This window comes from Leuresthes tenuis, unplaced genomic scaffold, assembly GCF_036924035.1.
Source record: "Leuresthes tenuis unplaced genomic scaffold, fLeuTen1.0.hap1 SCAF_18, whole genome shotgun sequence".
Lineage (NCBI taxonomy): Eukaryota > Metazoa > Chordata > Actinopteri > Atheriniformes > Atherinopsidae > Leuresthes > Leuresthes tenuis.
The window spans coordinates 11,661,220-11,682,348 of NW_027325372.1; the positions used below are offsets into that span (position 1 = coordinate 11,661,220).

At 38.6% G+C, this 21,129-nt stretch overlaps 1 protein-coding gene across 1 annotated transcript in view; it reads left to right on the top strand.

Moving 5' to 3' along the window:
• Window positions 1-21,129, top strand: part of csmd3b (CUB and Sushi multiple domains 3b) — a 335,017-nt gene that overhangs the window by 167,540 nt on the left and 146,348 nt on the right. The window contains exon 5 of the mRNA XM_072370697.1: window positions 15,319-15,526. Within this exon, the coding sequence (XP_072226798.1) occupies window positions 15,319-15,526 (208 nt within the window). The remainder of the gene's footprint in view (window positions 1-15,318; window positions 15,527-21,129) is intronic.

Sequence of the window (21,129 nt, forward strand, 5' to 3'; positions counted from 1 at the left end):
AACATCATTAGCAATAGGTATAGTCCATTACAGAAACAGATATCAATATGGTCAGTGGCCATATGTCAACTGGTAAAGCTTAAGCAGATCTTAAGTATGTTCACGCAAATGTTTGTTTATTCTGAATTTCATTTAACTGGCAAGTTTTTTTCTAGTCCTCTAAACTGTCCTTGCCATCACAGCAATATAACAGTACTTGGTCTGGTCTGGTCCTTTAGTTGAGAGGGAAAAAAGAAAGAAATATACCCAAAGAATTACATTCCCAGACACCCAGCTTGACCATAGGGTATGTGTCCTTTGGGTTAAATGCTTTTTATCCGCCACTAAATGAAAATCATGTCTGTGTCCAAACAAGTCTTATTTTATATGACCCAACAATAGAACTGAAGATCAAAATCTTCTTTCTTATCCATGTGAGCTTTTGAAACGACTTAGCAGCCTTTTGTGTGCCTGTACCCATTGAGACCAGATGTGTGAGTCTAGTAGAACTTTAACTTTAATATGATGCTACCAGAGCTGCTCAGATTCAACAGGATGTTCTTACTGACAATTACTGGGTCTTAAAATCCTTTAAGATTAAACTCAAGTGGAAAACATCAGGCTCTCTAAAGGAAAACTTAGCCTTGACTTTTCCAGTAACTCAATAGTCTGAACCATTTAGCCTGTATGATCAAGAAATACTTAAAAGAGTGTTTTGAAATAGTCAGGTCCAGACCTGAATAACACTGAATGCTGAGGAAGGGCATGACTTTTGGATATGAAAGTTTATGGTCAAAATGAATCAATTTGGGGTGGGGGGGTGCTGTACTAAACGGTATTTGAAGAGGTGCCATCGATCTATATCAATATCAATATCAATATAAATATAGACATACACAGTTTTTTTCATAAATTTCCTCTTTTTCAGTGTCTTCTATGATCTTGTGCAAACCAACTTGGAAAGCTGCATAACCTTAAACAGTATTGATTGGCAATAATGTGACTTTCTTGCGGAGCCTGTAAAATAATCCTGAAATGTTTCACAGACAATAACTACTTTAAACGATTCTGAATGCTTGCCACTGAAAGACCTTTAGTACGCTGCAGTGAGCATCAACTAAATGTAACTGAAAGCATACAATGTCCAGTTTTAGATTTAAACGTCTCAACTTCTTGAGGCGATGTATGTTTTAAACATAGATAGACATGTTGTGAATAGGATACATTGCATTTCTCCCAGTGGAGCACTTTAGCCTCATAAATAATTCAAACACACGCTAACTCACAGACACTCACAAATGCACACCACCCACTAACAGACATGCTCATGCGCTCACACACTAACACAAGGCACGACTTGCATTGATTTCTGAGCATTTAAAACTCCTTGAAAGAGAAAGGAGCGAAAGAGTGGCAAACTTAAAGCACATTACATTAGAACCAAATTAATGGTGAGAAGCTGAGAAGGTAAGAAGTGGGAGAAAACACAAAATCTTCCAAATTGATGGAAATTCTGAAAACGGGTAACTTGAGGCAACGATTTCCAGCACTTTGTTCTTTCTTCTTCCATTAAATATTCAAGAGAAACCGGCTGAGACAAACCACAAGTGAAGAGGATTTCAAAATGACTCTTCCTGTTTGGATATCAGCCAGATACACGTGTGGAAACGATTTCACATTCTTCATCTTTGGGTCTTCCATTATTTGTTTGCTCCTTTTCGCTTTCAATATCCAGTTTTATCCAGTTTTGGCAAGTACACGGAGTGCTTTTGCTTTGTTCAACATTCTTTCCAACTTTATACTTTATACAATAGACACTAGACATATATATTAGACATTTTACACAATTTTCAATCTTTGCACACCCCCATCGTGACACTGAAATCTTAATTTCTTCTGATATCATTTGTAAACTTTGTTGTTAATTCTTATGAATCATAGCGTCACATTCATTGTCATATCTTCTCCTTCCCTGTATGTCTCAGATAAACAGTTTTGTTTATCTGCTCATATCTACCTTTCTTTTTGCTGTTGCCCTTTATCTTTATTCATATTTCTTTCTCTCTGCATATTTCGCCATTTTTAATCTCTAATCCACTCAATTGTGTTCTTGATCCATCTCTGTTTAATATTCATCCATCTTCCTTCTCATTCCTCTATTTCCATCTCTTCCTCCCTTTCCGCACGCTTCCGTTGTGTCTTCTAATTAGTTTTCTTTGCTTCTAGCCAGTTAGTTTTTCATTAAATAATCTGTCATCGTCTCGGTTTGGTCTGTGATGTGTCTTTCCCTCAGCCAACATTTTCCTCACTCACACTCTGTCTCCCACGCCTTTATCAGTCGTCATCAAACTTTTATGACAGCGCTATGATAGATACCACATCTCAGATCCTAATTTAATCAATTTATATAGATGGGTTTGACCTGAAAATACTCAAAAGTTGCTGCTGAGTGATGAGGATGGACTGCAACTATCCAACTTCATCTATGTTAAAAATCAATTCACCAGTGTACCAAAGGTTTCTTCACAGTATATCTTTGTATTTACCCCAATATACAACATTTCTTAACCCACAGCACTTACATATTTTTTCACTGTGTGCTAAACGCACACATAGTTCCGTTACCGAATGGCAAAACACAATTAATTTGATTATTAAAATCACAAAGTAGTCATTTGTGTTTATTATTTACATTCTCTTTCAAGCAGGTCACCTTTCAAAGGAACAATTATTACAGTTTTTAATGAGAAACAAAAGCATTAATACTGTTAAAAAGTATATTGATCACGGACCCTTCGCAGGCAAATGTCTGTTGCGCTGTCGCTCTTATTGTGTGACTCCCCATTCGTGTCACTGAGCCATAACTGAGCGAGAATCTCAAAGTCATCATAGATGCACTTTTCTCCCTCTTTTGTCTTCTCATTGTCCTTCCTCTCTATCTGTCTGTCTTTATCTCACATCTGATCCAATCTGATCTGATCACATTGTTTCCCCTTTCCTTTGCTTTTACCGCCCTGCTTTGTTGTAACATGCAGTAATTGATCTTTCTGGTGTGGTGTTTCATTCACAGAGAAACACAAGTACAGAAATGCTCTCTTATTGAAAGGTTAGACACAAACTTCTAGTAAGTTGATTCTGATTACTTAATACCTAAAATGATAAATAAATAAAATGAGAATCCATGATGTGCTTTAGCAGGGATTTCTACATGCGATCACCTCTCTAACTTTTTCTTTCCTATATTGATCAACCCTTCTGTGTGCATATATCAATCATGTAGGGTTAAATGTCAACTATATATTGATTAGCATACTGATCAGCATCCATGGTTTGGCTGATCCCTTTTAGGACAGTTGTCTTTACAGGTCTATAGATGGCCTGTCAGAAGCTATTTCAAAATGACCATTTTAAGTTTTCACTCATAAGCATTTTTGATATGCTGTCACCCATTTGAGACATGTGGCATTTTGCTGTCTAATTCTTTATGACAGTACCTTATTACTGTGACTATACTCGGTGACAGTAATCTAATAATTCCTTTTAGAGAGACACATCACTTTATAGTTTGTCATCTTTATTTAATTTTTTAATTTTCCATCTCTCTCCTTGTGCCTGTCCTGTCTGACACAGCAATTATCTTAGACAAGGTTGTCATAGTGAAAATTTAAAGTGCTCTGAAGATTTCTTTATCATATCCAAGCACATTCATACAAGTATTCCATGTAGCCCTTGTAATGTCACTGAAGGGTATTGCTTTGAGCTAGTAGCTAGAGCTACTTTCTGTTAAAACTCCGTATGCCACCCATTCTCTTCCCGGTGTAGTTCCTTCAAATGTTACTCTGTCAAGCTGAAATGATTATGTCAATTTCAGCTTCCTCTGATTCTGCATCATGTGTGTTTCACCAATTTCCTGTGCAAGTCCTTGATAAACACCGTATGCTTTTTCATTATCATTTTATCATTTATCTGTCTTTGTGTGGTTCTGTGTCTGCCTGTATAGTGACAGAGAAAAAAAAAGGCACATTGGACTATTGCTCCACACCACCACTAAAAGCTGAGTACTTCCATTCATCATCTACAGTGCATACTCCATATATTTGAACTGGCTTCCATGAAACAGATGACAGTTTTGATGACACTGAGGAAGAAATTTTGAGACTTTAATTTTTCATGACTTTTCTGCATGATGACTAGCCTGTCTGACTTGGCAATCTGTTTTTAGTAGAATTCAGCTAATCAAACATTCACCAGATGTTTGCATTAATCATTTAGCTTAAATTCAGTGGTGTGTGTGTTTCAGTGCCCTGAGCACATGGCTTATCTGGTTGCTCAGGAAAAGCTACGGATATAGAAGGCAAAGAGAGGAGAGGAGACACCAACGTGGCTGGAAAAGATGAGAGGCAAGTGTGAAATGGAGATCGTCAGCGCTGTGATGCGTTAAACTCTCAGTCTGCAGCTATTTGTTTAAGAAGTCAGGGATGACATTTAACACTCACCAAAAGTCAGCATCTCTCTCCTCTCCATCGCTGTCTTTCCCACGCAAAGCGCTTTCACGTAGGCAGACACATACATAAACCCAGGGACTGACACAGGTGAACACACAAAAGCACAAACATGGAGCACAATCAGACGCGAAATCAGACACGCCACTGCACAAAGGGAAGGACAGAAGGGAGGATGAACGAATGAGAGGTGACACAACTTCAGGAATTTGTTATTGCAGGTGAACATTTTGAAACCCTGCTTAATGACCTGATGAGTAAACAGGGACTCCAAACTCATCTATCACAATACTGATCTGGAGTCAGACAGTTAAAGACACTGTATGTTCTTTCCATTCTCTCTTCTTTTGTCTGCTTTAAACCTGATCATCTTCGATGCTTTTCCTCTTGAATTGTCCTTTTATTCTAACATTTTACACTAGGGCGAGTGGATGGGGGTATACAGTAACTCTACAGCTGCAGAATGTGTACTAATGAAGTCTCGCAGAGCAAAACACCGAAGCCTTACCAGCTCCTTGAACTCTGCAATGTGGCTAATCCTTTTATCTTCACAGGGCCAAACCATATTTACCAGTACATTTTTCAGAGGACTGTTTTGACATTATCAGTCAGACTTTTGTTGTGTTTACATCTCTTTTCATGTGTTTCCTTATCGGAAATGTGCTCTAGTTAATTTGGGCAAACTAAATAAAAGTAATCCCTTTGTACCAAAAGCTCAAGCATTAAACTGGGTCTTTTCTCTATGTCACAACCACGGATGTGAAATGTACAATGTGGTTGCTTCTGATGTGCTATCGTTGTTAATTCTTGGGATAGTAGTTGGGGTCAAACTTTAACAAAATGGCAAGAGAATAATTATGGAATGATAACTTTTAACTCAGTATATCTGTTGCCAGGAATCTGCTGGAACTCAGATAGTCAGCGTCATAAAGAATAATAAGTATGATAAAAATCTCTTCTCCTATTTTAATGTCTCAATCTGTTGATATACCATTAAATCACTCTAATGCCCTAATTGGCCTAAATGTCAGGCTGTTAGTTGAGTGGCAGACAGCATCTGTTCTTTGATTTGTGGGCAGATGGTGGGAGGACCTGAAGGTCAGAATGGTTGGTAGTTATATGTGGGTGTGTGTGCCTAAACGGATTGACTGTTAGTCTAAGATGTAACACGACCAAGATGAGCACAGCAAGCATCATGTGTCTTCCAAAAGTTTAAAAACTGATTGAAAAATGCACTTGTAAAATGTTTGAGAATGGAAAAATAATGAGACACATAACAACAAACTGAATCCAAAGTAACTAAATCAACTGCGACTGCAGAGATGAGCCATACAAAGTTAAACACTTTAATTCGTCTTTGTATTTAGTGTGGAAGTTGAAATTTTTTGAGTTATAAAAGCAAATTATCTAGTTCAGCTCCAAGGTTAAAATGGTTTATGTATGAATATTTGAACAAGCCTCCTACAACCTCTATTGACTAGCTGATGTTTGCCAATAGAGGAATTCACAATTTAGATTATAAAGACATGAGAAGAACAATTTCAGTAACCACAAAACTGAATCACCATCTTGGTGATTCTCTCAAAAGTAACGTTCCTGAGTTTCACAAAACTATTTTTTTAGAAAATGACAGCAATAACACAATGCCATGTAAATGTGAAAAGTCATGTCATATATCAAAATTTATCCTGCATCCAGATGGTTTTACATTTGGCAAAAACAAGGATACCTTGAGCCCATATGTCTGCTCTATGGCCGAATAGCGGCCAAGAAACACAAGGCCAGATGGTGCAAACTTTGTTATATTTATGCATCGTTTTTTATATCCACTTATAAATTCACTCAAAAAAATGTACAAAACAACTAGATTAGGCCTGACATCCTCCCTGGCAGTCCCTCAGGTGGACTTCTGTTTATCCTTTGCTTAGATGAACTGAAGGCTACCTTTGGGGAACAGTCCAATATTTGCACACACAGTACAGAGGTATCATCAAAAGTAAACAGTGGGAATAAAGGAACAAATACATAGATCGTTTAAACTGAGCAAATAACAGGTGACTGTAAACTTGACATGATTTTTAAGATTCTCTACCATTTCAAGATAAGCAGTATCTTAGCACTGTACAAAAGGTCAGATTTCTTGGAGTGGTATCACTCCCTCTCAGGTTGATTTGATTTTTCCCATTAGAGGCTGTATCAGGTCAATCAACTTGCGGCTATGTTTCGTCTGATATGAATGTAGCTGGGCTTGAAGTTTCCTGCAGAACTTTGCTTCGGGAGCAGTTTTGTGATAGCGATAAATGTGGCATCAGAACTAAATGAAAGTGTCTGTTGCCAAATTATAATTTTAAGCAAAGGTAGGCTCTCTTGATGTGAACTCACAGCAAAATTGAAGGTTTCTAGGGGGTTAGTGCGTGACACTCTAAAATGCCTCGGTTAACTTCAATCACCGTCATCCATAGGACCAGCAAGCATATTGGATATAACATCCCCATCAGAAGATCATTACTTCAAGCTCTGTTCACTATGAAGGAGAAAAACAACTTAATCACAAATAAAGAATATGCTCAATAAAGAATGCAAGACTCAAATCAGCAAGTCTGTCAAAACAGGACCATGTAGTAGTGGTCTCAGAAGTTGATTAGAGGTCTCTATACTACAGCTCAAAAGGGAAAATAAGGCAAGACACTAGCAAAGGTGTAAAAAAAAAAGAAAAGATAAATAATAACTTGTCTCCTGCTTCTTTGGTCCACATAGCCTTGAAACTCAATCAAAGGAAGCCACTACTTATTGCTTTTTTTTAAGATGATGTTGGTTTCTTTTAAGCATGACGACCTCTGCTCCTTAGATCCAATCAGCTGTCGAACTGAACCCATTAATGTATCCCAACTCAAGTTATTTTTGTCTCTAAATATTGGTATTACAACAGAAAGTAGTTTTGCTTTTGCAATAACAATTTGATATGTTTTTCTGAAGTCCAATTTATTTTCTTCTCTTATTCTCTAAAGGGAGCACCCTCTGCTCAAGACTGCAGAGCACACGATCATCTCTAGGTTTATATATATTTTAATATTATTCCTCTACTGTCTAAATTTTAGAAAGAATCAAAATCTGTTCAATTCACATTTGTATACTTTCTATCTTCATTTGCATATTTTAAATGCACATTGGTGTCGGACTTGATCCAAAAGCTATGTTGAATTCGCTTCACAATGCCACAGATTCCATTAGTTTTGCAGATTTGATGGCGCTGCCTGTAAAGTCTGACTCTGCATCCAGAACCACGTAATGCATCCTGGCATGACTGGATGCTGAAAGTGACATTGAGACCACAAGTGAAATCGCATCTGCTGCAGCATGACACACACACACACAATACAGCTCCAGATTAAATCCAATGAATGTCTGCCAGCCCCTCAGTTCAGAGGGTAATTTGTTACAAATAACGGGTGGGCAATCTCCGTCCGCATGTTCAGCACATGTTCTTGTTGTCTGTCATTCATGGCAGGTAAACTGAACTATGAAGGGTATGGACGGAATCATGAGGAATAAAGAGGGACAGCAATATATATACAGCTTTACAGTATATGGGGGGGCAGGAGGTTGATGGATTGGTGGTAGATGTAAATAAGAGAGCAGAAGGGATGGATGGATACAGCGTGGAGACGGAGGAAAGGAGAGGATGATGTAGATGGCCCATAATCCTTAGAGGCTGACAGCACACTGGGTCTTCTGTGATTGAAGTCTGCATGTGTGTGTTTGTGTGAGTGTGAATCTGATGGTGACAGTGATCTGCCTATCAAAAGGATGCAGGAAGGGGAGTGGAGTTGTGGGACATATAGAAGTAAAGAAGGGAGAGAAACAGGGAGTGGGAAGGAGAGGAGAGAAAGAGATGAGGCCAGAAAAGCCATTAAACATAAAATCAATCAGCAGGAGGAGACGGAGGGAGCAAGATGTAGAGTGAAATGCAGAGAAAGTAAGATCTGAAAGAAAGCCACAGTGAGACAGAGAAGGATAAAGAAGGAATCCTCAGATGACTGCGATATTGATGACAGCACAGTGGGGAAGAAGGGATGAACGGATGGGAGAGAGGGAGAGAGGATAAGGAGGCTAAGAACGAGTGATCAAAGCACTCCAGGCCATGAGAGAGAAGGAGTAAGGGTAGGAGAGATGGGAAGCACGAGGATGAAGGAGGTTGATGGGAAGGGAGACTGGTAGGGTGTGAGGAGAGGATAAGTGACGAACAGACAAGTAAGATTGGTGGGTAGGAGGGAGGACTCAAATAAGAAGAATTAATGAGAAGCAGGCTAGGCTGTTTTACCATAAAAATAATCTCGATGCAGCAAATGAAAGTGGAGGAGTGTGTAGTGGCTACAGAGCAGTAGGGAAGAAAATAGAGGCAGTTTTACAACAACAACTGGAGAAAATAGCAAGGGATGAAAAGGAAAAGGGCAACACCAGCCCATTGATGTGATAAGAAATGAAGGCAACACGGCCGACACTACCTCTCTCTTTCCTTCTCTTCCTCACACACTGAGGCCACCACATATAGCACCCTCTGCTACACACACTTTCCCTGCTTGTGTGGGTCAGTGCACCGTGGCGTGAGTTCAGCCTCCCCACGTCGCCATCTGAAATAAAATCAGAGAACAGGACACTGAATTTCAGCCACATGCATTATTTCTCTGTAGATTTCATTTCTGGAATGTTGCCAATAATTGAATCTGACCAGAAATCTTTTAAATCTCTTACACATAATAACTATGACAACATTTTTAAAAAAAATATATATATATGTTTTAATAACTTCCTTTAGAAACCTTGGTGTAACACCTCACCAGAAGGAGTGCTACATCCGTAAGTATTAAGCTCTGCTCTCTGCCTATAAGTCGAAGTAATATGACTTGGCTATCTGTAATACTGCTATTTATGGGACTTGTAGCACTAGCAGAATTTTATCCCTACAGGGAACCATTTAAACTGGCAATTTCAAGGCAGCAAAAGTAGTAATAATGATAATAATAGCTGTGTTTAATCATATTTTTCTTTATATAGTGGCTATTCAGGTAACCTGAATTTGATGCTGCTGTAGGAGGTGAGCAGTTTTCTTTTGCTGTGTGGGGTGTGTGTTTATGGGTAATGTTATCAGAACTTAGGCACAGCCGTGAAATGCATACTGACAGAGCTAATTAGATTACTTATAATCAGCTTTTAAGTGCCTAAAAAGACCCTTCTCTGGGATCAGAGAAGAGTTATCTTTGTGCTGTACACTATGTTCACAGCTTCAGATGTGGAAATTGTAGATACATGGATATTGATCAACTTCTGTTTGTTTCGCTGTGGGTTCATGTGTCCACTGTGTTAGGCCAAAATCCATTGAGCACAGTCGGTCACATATTACAGTCAGTTTTAGCTCTGTGTTTGGTTTGCGTGGTGACATCCTAAGAAAACTGAACCCACTCATTCAAAGAGTACAGAGCAGCTATGTCTTTTATGGTAGTCTGCAAACAATATCAGGGTACACTCCTACCACTGGATTGGAGCCACAAGGGATGAGAAATCTGGCATCCACATGTATTTATGGGATTATTTTTCTATCTTCAGTGGTTAGATGTACGAACAGGGCCATACAGAGGATTCACACAACTTTGTAATCACTGATGATAAAAGACCAATGTCCTAAAGATAAAAATGAAAAAAGATTATATAAGAAGCTTATATTGTGGAAGTCTTAAAGGTGATATTGATCTGATAGGGAGATTTTGGGGATAACTACAATTTCCCAATACAAAAGGTTTAATTAGTTCACAAGATTTAGGTTCAAATTATCTTCAAATTATTTCTACCAGTCGAATTGAAATCACTTTGATAACAGTAATCAACTCAATCTCAAGACAGAATGTAAAACTGCTTCACTGGTTCAGTGCTTCAGTATAGTTTTATTATAAAGGCTCAAAAACGGTACCATCACTGCAGTTTCCTTTGCGGAGATGCGCCCTCTGTGATGACGAATATGCTCAGTGCTGACATGCGTCCTCAGTGCACACTTTTTTGATTTGTTGGCTTGTAAGGAGGAATATGTGGGATGAATAGCTAATCTGCCGATTGTCACGAGTTACACACCCATCTAGTGTTTTCCACAGTTCTTTTCGTTCTGTACTTTACACTCACTTGCATTTGCTCACTTTTCTACTTTGCTGTCATTCACAAATAATTACAGTTAAGAGTTAAGCAGTTTGGGTTTCAATAAATATACAGGGTTAGGTTTAGAAATCACAAAATACATGGTTAGAGTTAGAAAAGGACTCCATACTTTGAGCTGTACGTGTTTTAATATTATTGGATTGCCATTACGGTCAGCTCAGCTCCTCACGACACAAGACTTCAGGCCGCATAAGTTGTGACTGTTATCTCTGAATAACTTTACGACATGTGGACAAATATAGCTCTATCATAGAGTAGAGTAACGATATGTATATCGTTTCTAATTTCCTAACAAACTCCGTTCATGTATGGCTGTTGCTGCAGTCTACGGTGTTTCTCTGTTATCTGGCACAAATTTAATGATTTTTTTAATTTAGAAAATGTTGCTTTAATCTGATTGGATTTGAAAATTGAAAATTGCATTCTCTATTTCAGTTCAGAAGGTGTAGAATCATAACAAGAGTTGCAGAAGGCCTTTGATATGTTATTAACAAGATATATTATTTTACCTTTTTTTCTGAAAAAGGTGACATGGCCTAAAGACAAAGTATCGTAGACACTGTAATATTTGTCACATAGATGTGTCATCATGATTGATGGCGCAGGAGCAAGCTGTACCCAAAATTAGCAGCTGCAACACAGAAAAGCTGTCTAGTTCCTTGTCATGTGTGCTGCGCACATTTAACAGAGGGTAATCACAGTTGGCTATAGGTATCACACCCTCCCCCTGTGAGCACGCAACAAATGTCTCTTTTTATTAGAGCAGCTGCTCCTGAAGTGGTCTCTGCACAGCCCTGCCATTACTTGATGACGCACAGCAGAATTGGTGAGGATCTTAATTGCATCATGTGTCAGTTAAAATGATCACATGACATGGCTTTCAGATTTCCTCCCGTTTTGTGAAGTCAGGGTTAGGTCCACAGTTATTTCAAGAAAACATCACTTGTGCTTTTGCAACAAGAATGAGCCTGTTGAGTTTCTGTGGCACCGTGTTTGTTCTTGGCAAAACTGACCCTGATCATTATTTCTTTGGCTAGATGCAGCACAAAGAGCAACATTTAGTCAAATTTTGTTTACAGTAACAGCTTTTGTCCTTGTATGTCATACAGAGAGCTAAAATGCACCTAAAATGCAGTCATTTTTTGTCATTGTGAATTGCTTTTGTCCTTTTCAGCTGTAGCAAGCCAAAATATCTGCTGTGAAATGTTTCATAAAGCTTAAAATAATCAAATCGCCCTAATGTCCAGTGCAACTGTTGAGAATGCAAAATATTACAATTGAGAATGTTAAGGAACTTGTGCTCTGTTTTATCATAATAAATGTGATTGAGTCTGTATTATAAATCTGCCACTAATGATCAGACAAATAAATGAGCATGTTAAATGACTAATTTAAGATTTTTGAAATCACAAATTTGCCCGTGGCAGCTTTGGCGACATGGTACTACATTTGGTGTGAACTGCTCTCTCACATTGTAAGTGTTGGGATGTTCTTTTTCACTGCATGCTGCAAACTAGTCAGTTCAGTTTGTCTTAATCCTGCATTTCCAGCAACTGTAGATAATATTGTGTCTTTGCAAAGACAGTAACTTATAGCATGAGTCATTGCATTTGACTTGGTAGAGTTATTGACTACAGTAATGCACTCTGAAAGTAGGTGCTTTAGTAACACGGACACTGCCCTGACATGCCTTAAACTGTCTCTGGACCCAACTTGACTGCCACGTCACTGCCTCTTTCTTCGGTTTTGACACCACGACACCATGTTTTGTACACTAGATGTTTGATGCATCAGATATCCTGTAGGTTTTATGTGTAACAAAGCTACTAGCAAACTGGTTTCATGCTCACTTTTAGAAGCCACCCTTCAGCAGGAGACAGTGCCACTTTTTTTAAAAATCTGCATTTCCATCTTTGACTCTAATTGTTTTTTTGATACAGTCAATTTGCTCGGTCTTTATACCCTTTTTTTCTGTTACCGCTCTTAATTTTTTTCGTATTGCGCACATAAGAGCTCTGCTTAGTTTCATCCACTTTACTAAGATTCCACACACCAGTGAACCTTGACGGATTTCCATCTGTCTGTCAACTGTCACTGGCACATGAACAAGCCTGAGGGCTGGAAAAGGTGTGTGCATGTCTGTGTGTACGTCTGTATGTATGTGTATGAGGGTGCAGCCCCACATCCACCGGTGCTTGCGGATGTCCTGCTGTTGTCATGATAAACCTGTGACAGCTGCCATCCTGCAAGCAGCGCTGTCTCCAATGGTGTTGATACAAACACACACACATACACATGCACACACACACAGCAAAGCTTCATTGCTCTCCTGCAAATGTGATGGGGTCTCAGCAGGTCTTGGTCAGGGGTTTTGGGTCATTTACACAAATCTCCTTGACTGTCTGGCTGTGGAATGACTGAATGTGTTGGATAACTGAAATATGTCTGTCTTAGTGCCTGCCTGCCTGCCTGCCTGTGTGTCTGTCTGCCTGTCTGTCCATTTGACTGGTTCAGCAGCCTGTAAGAATATTTTTAGATGAATGCATTGCTAATTGATTATTAACACATTTTTTTTTGTGCTTCTCAGTACATCAGCAACTGCAGTTTTGGACAATGCACAACAAATTTTTCAGCTCGACAAGCAACATTTCCATTGAAACGGAAACAGCTAAATTGTCTATTGTCCTTAACTTCACTTGCTGATCTATTGAAAAAGACGCAGTCTACCTTGAAATTAATCTCAAACCACTTACTTTGTTTTATTGTATTTTTTGTTTCCTGTCTGGTGCAGTTTTTACTTACTCCTTCCTCATTTCAATCTGATTTTCCATATTCTGTCTGTCTCTGTTCCTGTCTATATCTGTCCCCCTATTAGCCTCTATGTAATTCCTGCCTCCTCTCAGTGTTCTGTCCAATATCTAATATATCTTGCCAATGTTTATATTCATGTCAATTGCTTATCATCTGTTGCTAGATGTGAGTCTTGGACCAGAGTAATTCTCTTTACCTGTCTTATGGGAGTTGGCTTGGTCCCATCTGTATCTCTGTCATCTGTACATGCACCTTTCTCCCCCAAGACAACACCGCCTGGACGAGCCCTAAGCATGTGCATGTACACCTGACAGCACCTGTCTACACTCTTATAAAGCAGGTCTTTTTCAACTTATCAGTGAGTGCAGTTTAAGGATGGCACACATCCTGTGTGTCTATGTCTTCTTTAAATACTGATGAGATCAGCATGTGATGGCTTGTAGAGAAATATATATCTTTTGTCATCCCTAAACTGCACTTACAGATGGGCAGGAAAACACCTGCTATAAAAGTGTTACATGCAGTATATCCTCTTTTATGTATAATTTATAAATTATACAGGTATAATTTATACCAAGTTTACAGTTGAACTCTCAGAAAAAAAGGTTCAGCATTGTATCTTTTGTCAATGAGACGATGGCTAGGCTCAATTTGACTTTGATAATGCAAAAAATACAACACAAAGACTAGCTTTCCTCCTTTTTTTAAGGATGAGTCTTAATAGATTGGGTATCACAAGATATGTTGAGTGATTGAGTGATTTTGACCAACCTGAAATAACTTGCCTTACAGCCTATGTCTCAGTGACACAATAAGGTCCAATGTGGTATGTTTTTTTTCTTAGTGAGTGTATCTGTATAAATTATATGTGTATAATTTATGCCGTGTACACAGCGCAATCCATGTGTCTTTATCTGTTATACAGTAATCAGCACTACTATCAATAACACAATTCTTTCAATCAGATGTGATTGACAATTACAGAAAATTAGGCAAATCTAACATCACATCTGTTTCATATCTTCTAAAGCAATTTGACATTTAAGTGGTAGACTGACTCGAAAACAGCCAATTGGAAAGCAATCAAATCTAAAATTCCTAGGTTATTGATTGGAGGAGACAAGAGCTGAGCTCTGTGATTGGAGGGACTTAAACGTGCCATATTATTGGAGAAGAGGACAGCAGCTCTGAGTGAGACAGGAACTGCAGCCTAACCCCTAAATACCACCCCTAATTTTAACTAGCTGAAGGAAAATAAAGTCAATCTGCAAAGTATATTTGCTCAAAAGTAGAGAACTGACTGTCCACAAACATGAGAACTGTTCAGATGTACCCTCTACTTGTTCATTTTTTACTTCACATCTAAAGTGTGATGTGAGAGCTCCATATTTTCACAATATGGTTTGCTAATAAGACTTGACAGTTTATGTATCATGAGAGAGTCATCCATTTCTAACATTCAAGCCACAAAATAACATTCCGATTTGAAAGCAAAGAAATCTGTAACACTAAAATTAAGCTAACTGAGAATCAATCTTAGAGGGAGAGTTGGGGAGTTGGGCTGACTGACTTGTAAACAACTAGAGTGGTTGAGAAATTACCCTAGGTATACCGAGAACTACATTCTAAATGCTAATTTGGTAAATTACCTGAATCTGCTATAGTCATTCATAAATTGATTTATCCAATCTGAAATGGCAGCCAAAAAATTAAACAATTTATCCCAAAAGCAAGTCATTAAATTTTCAAAAAGTCCGCCCCTCAGTCCCTCCTCCTCTCCCTAACCCAGGTTTTCTATTTGTCACTCTGATTTGATTGACAGCTGAGGACACATGTGGGGGCACTGTGAGGGGCGGCAGTGGGGTGGTGACCAGTCCCGGTTACCCCGGCAACTATGGTAACCAAGCCGACTGTACTTGGATCCTATTGGCCGAACCTGGAGACACCATCTCTGTCATCTTTACAGACTTCCAGACCGAGGAAAAGTATGACTACCTGGAAGTGGAGGGCTCTGAACCGCCAACCATTTGGTGAGTTACTTTATCCATTTATCCGTACGTGTCTGTGTGTTCCACTGGAATAAGTGGAAGTGATAGAGGTGTGTTTATCTGTGGCAAAAACAGTTAAGTAATTAAAACAGTAGCAGAATAGAGATGAGTCATGGTTCAGTATTAAATAGCAAAGTGGTGCAGGATACATTCAACAGTGTAAGATACTTACTATTAGCCCCATGGAGAAAATTGATAATCTGCACATGAACCTCAACAAAACGACACCTGATAATAAGGTTTGGACAGGTTTACCCTATGATTAAAAAAGCCTTTTTTGAAAATCCATTATTGTATGCCACAAATGCGGGCAAGTGAAAGTTTACACGTCCAATCAAAGCTGGACAGTAGAGCACTCTCTGATGCAGGAATCAATGAATGGGGCAGTATAACAGAGACGCTGCTGTAATTGAGGTCTGCTAGTCTGTGTGGAGTTTTGGAACATATGATGATCATGCAGGCTTTAGTCTTTCCCACAAAGCGGGTGTATTCACGTGGTGGCTAATTTACAACCACAACCTACAATTCAACCACAGTTTTCGGATCTTGAATATAGCAAGTGCTTTTTAGTCAAAACGTAAATGACAAAATGTGTACATATTTACATGTGTGGTTGTGCTAGAGAAGGTATTAGCTTCACATACAGCCTCTCTGTGTGGGTCTCATGTATCACAAGGGAATTACCTGATCTTTGTTAGGCAGACTCTTTGCACCCATCTGTGTGTTTTCAGATGACTCACTCATAACAACATTTTATTGCTCTGGTTGCTCATCGATTGTTGGTAAATTAGGGTATCGATCAACCATTGCTGTTGCTGTAATCAGTTTGAATCTAATCATGCTTAGGGATATTAGTGCGTGTGCATGTCTATTGATTTGGAAGCAATAATGGTAACGGCTTCCGGGCAAACCCTGAATGCATCTACGCAGGTGCAGATCATTATGCTCCTTTGTGATTACCTGTGTGAGTTACTTGCAATTGTGTTAAAGGAAGCACAGTGTACCTAAAACACAGCAGCAGAATACTAACACTTAGAAATGTATAATTTTTAATAATTTATCTTGTTGGTTGATTATGATCTAGGAGTTATATCTTATCACATGTGCTTATTTAAATAGTATTTTATGCACGAAGATTATTTTAAACATGCTTTATTTTACATAAAAATATACATATATTGAAGCCAAAACTCTATTGATCACCACGCATATATAGATATGATGTAAATAATATTGCTAGCTTTTTATAATTATATTCATAGCATGTTTTTTTTTTATTTATTTGACCTGTAATACTGCAAACATCCATTCATACAACAAGGGACCAAATGAGTTGGCTTTAAGTACAATTTCCAGTATGATGTTTGGCCTAAGAAAGGTTTATTACTGGCAGATGACACAATGACAAATTTCACTGGCAGATGAAATTTACAGCGAGAAAAAGGAATTTTTTAAACACAACCAGTGAATTTGTGGTTATCAAATTGAATATTTCAACTTGAAGTGAACTATTAAACCAGTATACTATAAAAACAGATAAAGGTGATAATAAACCAGTTTTTAAAAGCACTTCCAAATAATATTCGATAGCTGTGAATAAGATTGTTTGCCTCTGTGGGGTAAATGTGATGATGGCTGATTGTGTTTTATTTCGTCTACTTGTTGTTATGGCTCATGTGATGTTGCTGTTTTGTTTTATGCTTGCTGAGTTAACGCTGGAGTCCCATAAAATAATGTCTCTGTGTTGATGTTTTCATGCCATGGGTTTTCTCCAACAGCCAGGCAGGTCATTGTGCTGTACAAAGAGGAAAGAAAAGTCAGCCACACATCAAGAAAAAAAGAAAAAAAAAACTGCTGGAGTTTAAAGTTTCTTCGAGGACATTGTTTCCTAACAGTATGAGTAGTTAAAAAAAAATACTACATTACAATACTGCATACAGTGCCAGTTAATTTGCCCCTTGTGTACAAGTATGCTTACTATGTAAGATTATGAGTTTGTATAGGCCAGAAACTGATGAAACACATAATTTCCATCATCATTCCACAAAATTACTTTATTCGAGGTACAAAAAATATTATTCAATGATCGCTGGGCATTTAAAAACTGGGAATATGTGCTTGAAAAAATTAATGCTGAATAAGTTCTTTTTATGAGTCAGTTTGAAATATTTGCTGTGAATTTAGCATTGTTTGCCTTGTGGCTTCCTAAGATAGTTTGCCTGGCTCCGCAGTCATTAACTTAACATAAATCTACGACATGACCTTGTGTAAGTTATCTTTTACGATCTCCTCCTGAAATCACATGCTGCCCCAGTTGAATGACGATATGATTTAGCTTTTTACAGCTCAAAAAGGAGTTGAAATTTGTTGCAAACAAAGTGGAATTACATTTATTTCAAAGAATAGAAACCAGTCACATCCGTGCCGACATGTCATTGTGTATGTGTATGTGTCTTGTTCTGCGCTGTCATCTTTATACGTTTTCCCAACATGAGGACAGTCATACTTAAGAGTGCCTCATTGAATGGATTGTCTTTGTTCCCCCTGTCTTGTCTATGCAGAAGCATCTCCTTATCTTCATGTGACTGTGAACTTTATATTTAAAAAAGCCACATTGTAAACAAAAGAATCCCTAAGTTCTAAATATTCTTTATTTATCTGTCTTATCAGAATGGTGAAAATATTACACTGTCCCGCCGGCGGTACGTTGCATATTTCGCAAACAAAACTCAGCCCCCACTTTCTTTGGACCTACACGTTACCCACTGTTGGAAAGCTAAGGTTCTTGAGATTCGAATGATGTATGCCATTTCAGCATTAAATCTTAACTGTAGACAAATCAAACACTTATGTCAAACCAGTCCAAAAATTGTGCAACTCACCTATGAAGCCTCCCAGTATTCCAAGAACAGATACAACTCCGACAAAAATGGTACTTTTACATTGGCAAGGGTCGAGTAAATGTACTAAAATAGCTAGTCTACAACAAGTCTTACATCCGCTGCTGCAAACTTTCAAAATTTCCATCAGACCTTGCCTCCACTCTCTCAATAGTTCAAGAACACCTTTATATTTACGTTGGGTATCCCTTTTTTAGGCGAAAATTGCAGGAATTTTAAGGAGTTAAAACCGTAGGGCAAAGCAGGACCACAAACTTTAGTTTCAAACTTGAGTGTTTCTCTGTCCGAGAGAGAAAATGTCTTCTTTTTTTTTTTGTGCATTTGCAACATTATCAGCATGAGAGCTGCCAGTGTTTTCGTCAGCAGCAGAGCTTATAGTTTTGTATGTCAGACATGCTACACACTGTTGGATAGACGTTGGGCAGCTTTTATTGCACTTAAGGCGTCAGTTTATTATCACACTACCTACACCTGACTTCCTTCTGATCTGCTTTGTCACACACACAGCCACAGTGCAAAAAAAGGAGTGGAAAAAACAAACTAAACCATAAATGACACAAAGACACCTTAGTTGTTGTAAAATCTGTTGCTGTACTAGCTTTGTAAATACAGAGCCGCACTGCCCAAATCCTTCAGAATTGTCTCATAACACCAGGTGGCTGATACTCTGACATGTGAGTTTAGAAGAATTTCTGTTTTTCAGTTGCTGCAGGGATGAAGTTTCTCACACAGCAAACCTTCACGGATGTACTCTTCATCCATGTTCAGACACAAGCCTACCGACACACTTTGACAAACTTGCACTCTCACAGAGACTTTTCTTGTGTCTCATCAGTATGCAGAAAGGTGCTCTTGGGCTGATGAGACACGTATATCCCTGTGAGCTTAATGCCTGTAATCCAAGCCTTACACTACACTTTTAACAAAACAGGTGCACACACAACCACGCACGTTTTTATTTTGTTGTTGAGAAATTAGTTGCCCTTGAAACCAATTACAGCATTTTGAAATTAAAAAGAGTAGTATCTCCTTCCCTGTTTCTCCTTCTGTTTTTCTTCCTTCTGTCTGTCTATGGCTTCCTCCAGTTTTACAGTCCAAATTTGTCTATGATGTCAGGAAAGAAAACACACTGTGTAGTGTTCGTAGATGCACCTTCTTGACAGCTCCTTACAAAATCCTCGGCAATGTTGGACTAGGTTATTCAAAGTAATGTCATTTACTCATCTCCTGCTTGTGTGGGAATGGAAATAGAAACTGAATTTGTCATGTTTTGTCAGGTCAAATGACTGCACAATGAAACAACAGCTCAAGGGCTACTGGGAGACGTGGTTATTTACATGCACACATTCTGTAATGTGTACAAGAGATAGTAACAATCAAATTATAGTATGTGTGCATAAAAACGGCAAATGCACAGCGCTATAGTGCAGAAGAAGGAAAAAACAGTAAGAAATGACAAATGACCAAAAAAAGAAGTATGAACACTGTCCTTGATAACAAACCATTTGATAAGTACCACAACTTGTAAGCTCTTTATGTAGCCAGCTCTTTTTAGTTCAGACCACAAATTTTTGATGATGTTTTGTTCCATTGACCACAGCAAAACCTTCAGGCGCACCTCCTGAGGTAGTGCATCAGGGATCCAGGGTGGATCTCCACCTGCAAACTTCTGATGCTGAATTTTGTGGTGAAGACAATGGGGAAAATAGTTTTTTTTCTTCTTTTTTTTCTGTTGGTCATAATTGTACATATACATAGTAGATCACTGTATCAAAACCCCACCCATCCATTCGTTTTCCCCCACTTATCTGGGGTGGGGTTGCAGACGCAACAGTCTCCTGGCAGAAGGCAGACCACTTCCTCCAGCTCCTCCAGGGAGGACACCCAGTTGTGGCCCAGCCAGCTGAGAAATGTAGTCTCTCCAGTGAGTCCTGGGAGTCCTCCCCAGGGAGGAGTCCGAAAAGCACCCTGACCAGATGCTTGAACTACCTCAGCTGCCACCTTTTGATGTGGAGGAGCAGTGAATCTCATTGAGCACCCTCCTCGATGAGCAAGCTCTTACTCTGACTCAAGAGATTGCTAAATTCTTGTGAAGGTCTTTCTTATGCCGTTGAGCAAGGTCTTTGATTTGCATTTCTAGCCATCCTATGAACGCTTCTCATCAGATGGCTAGCTATGTTTGTGCTGCCCTCTGCTTTCTGGATGTTATGTTCATTTTTAGATTCCCACTGGACAAATCCATAATTGGGATTAATGAAATATGTTAAATTGGATTTGATTGCATTATGATTGGATTACTAATAATTGCATTGTAATTGGCTTCAACTGGACTGTGTCTTTGAACCCTTCTGATGACATTTGCTGTGATTTGGCACGATATAAATAAGACTGAAACTGAATTGGTTATTGTCAAGACAAGGTTTTAAGGAGTCAGGGTATTTATTAAGCTTTGAATTGTGTATCACTTGGCCTATCTTAACAATGACTGTGAACAAGGCACAGTCGTTGCAAGCTTATTAAAGTCTGATATCTTGTTAATATTTAAAAGAGCTGATACCTCCAGGGGTGTTTGTACTTGTGGATATAAACCATATTTTACTTTAAAAATGTACAAAACGAAATGGTTAATGACTTCATATTTTAACATCAAATATAAAATATGATAAATGCAAACAAGTGCATCAT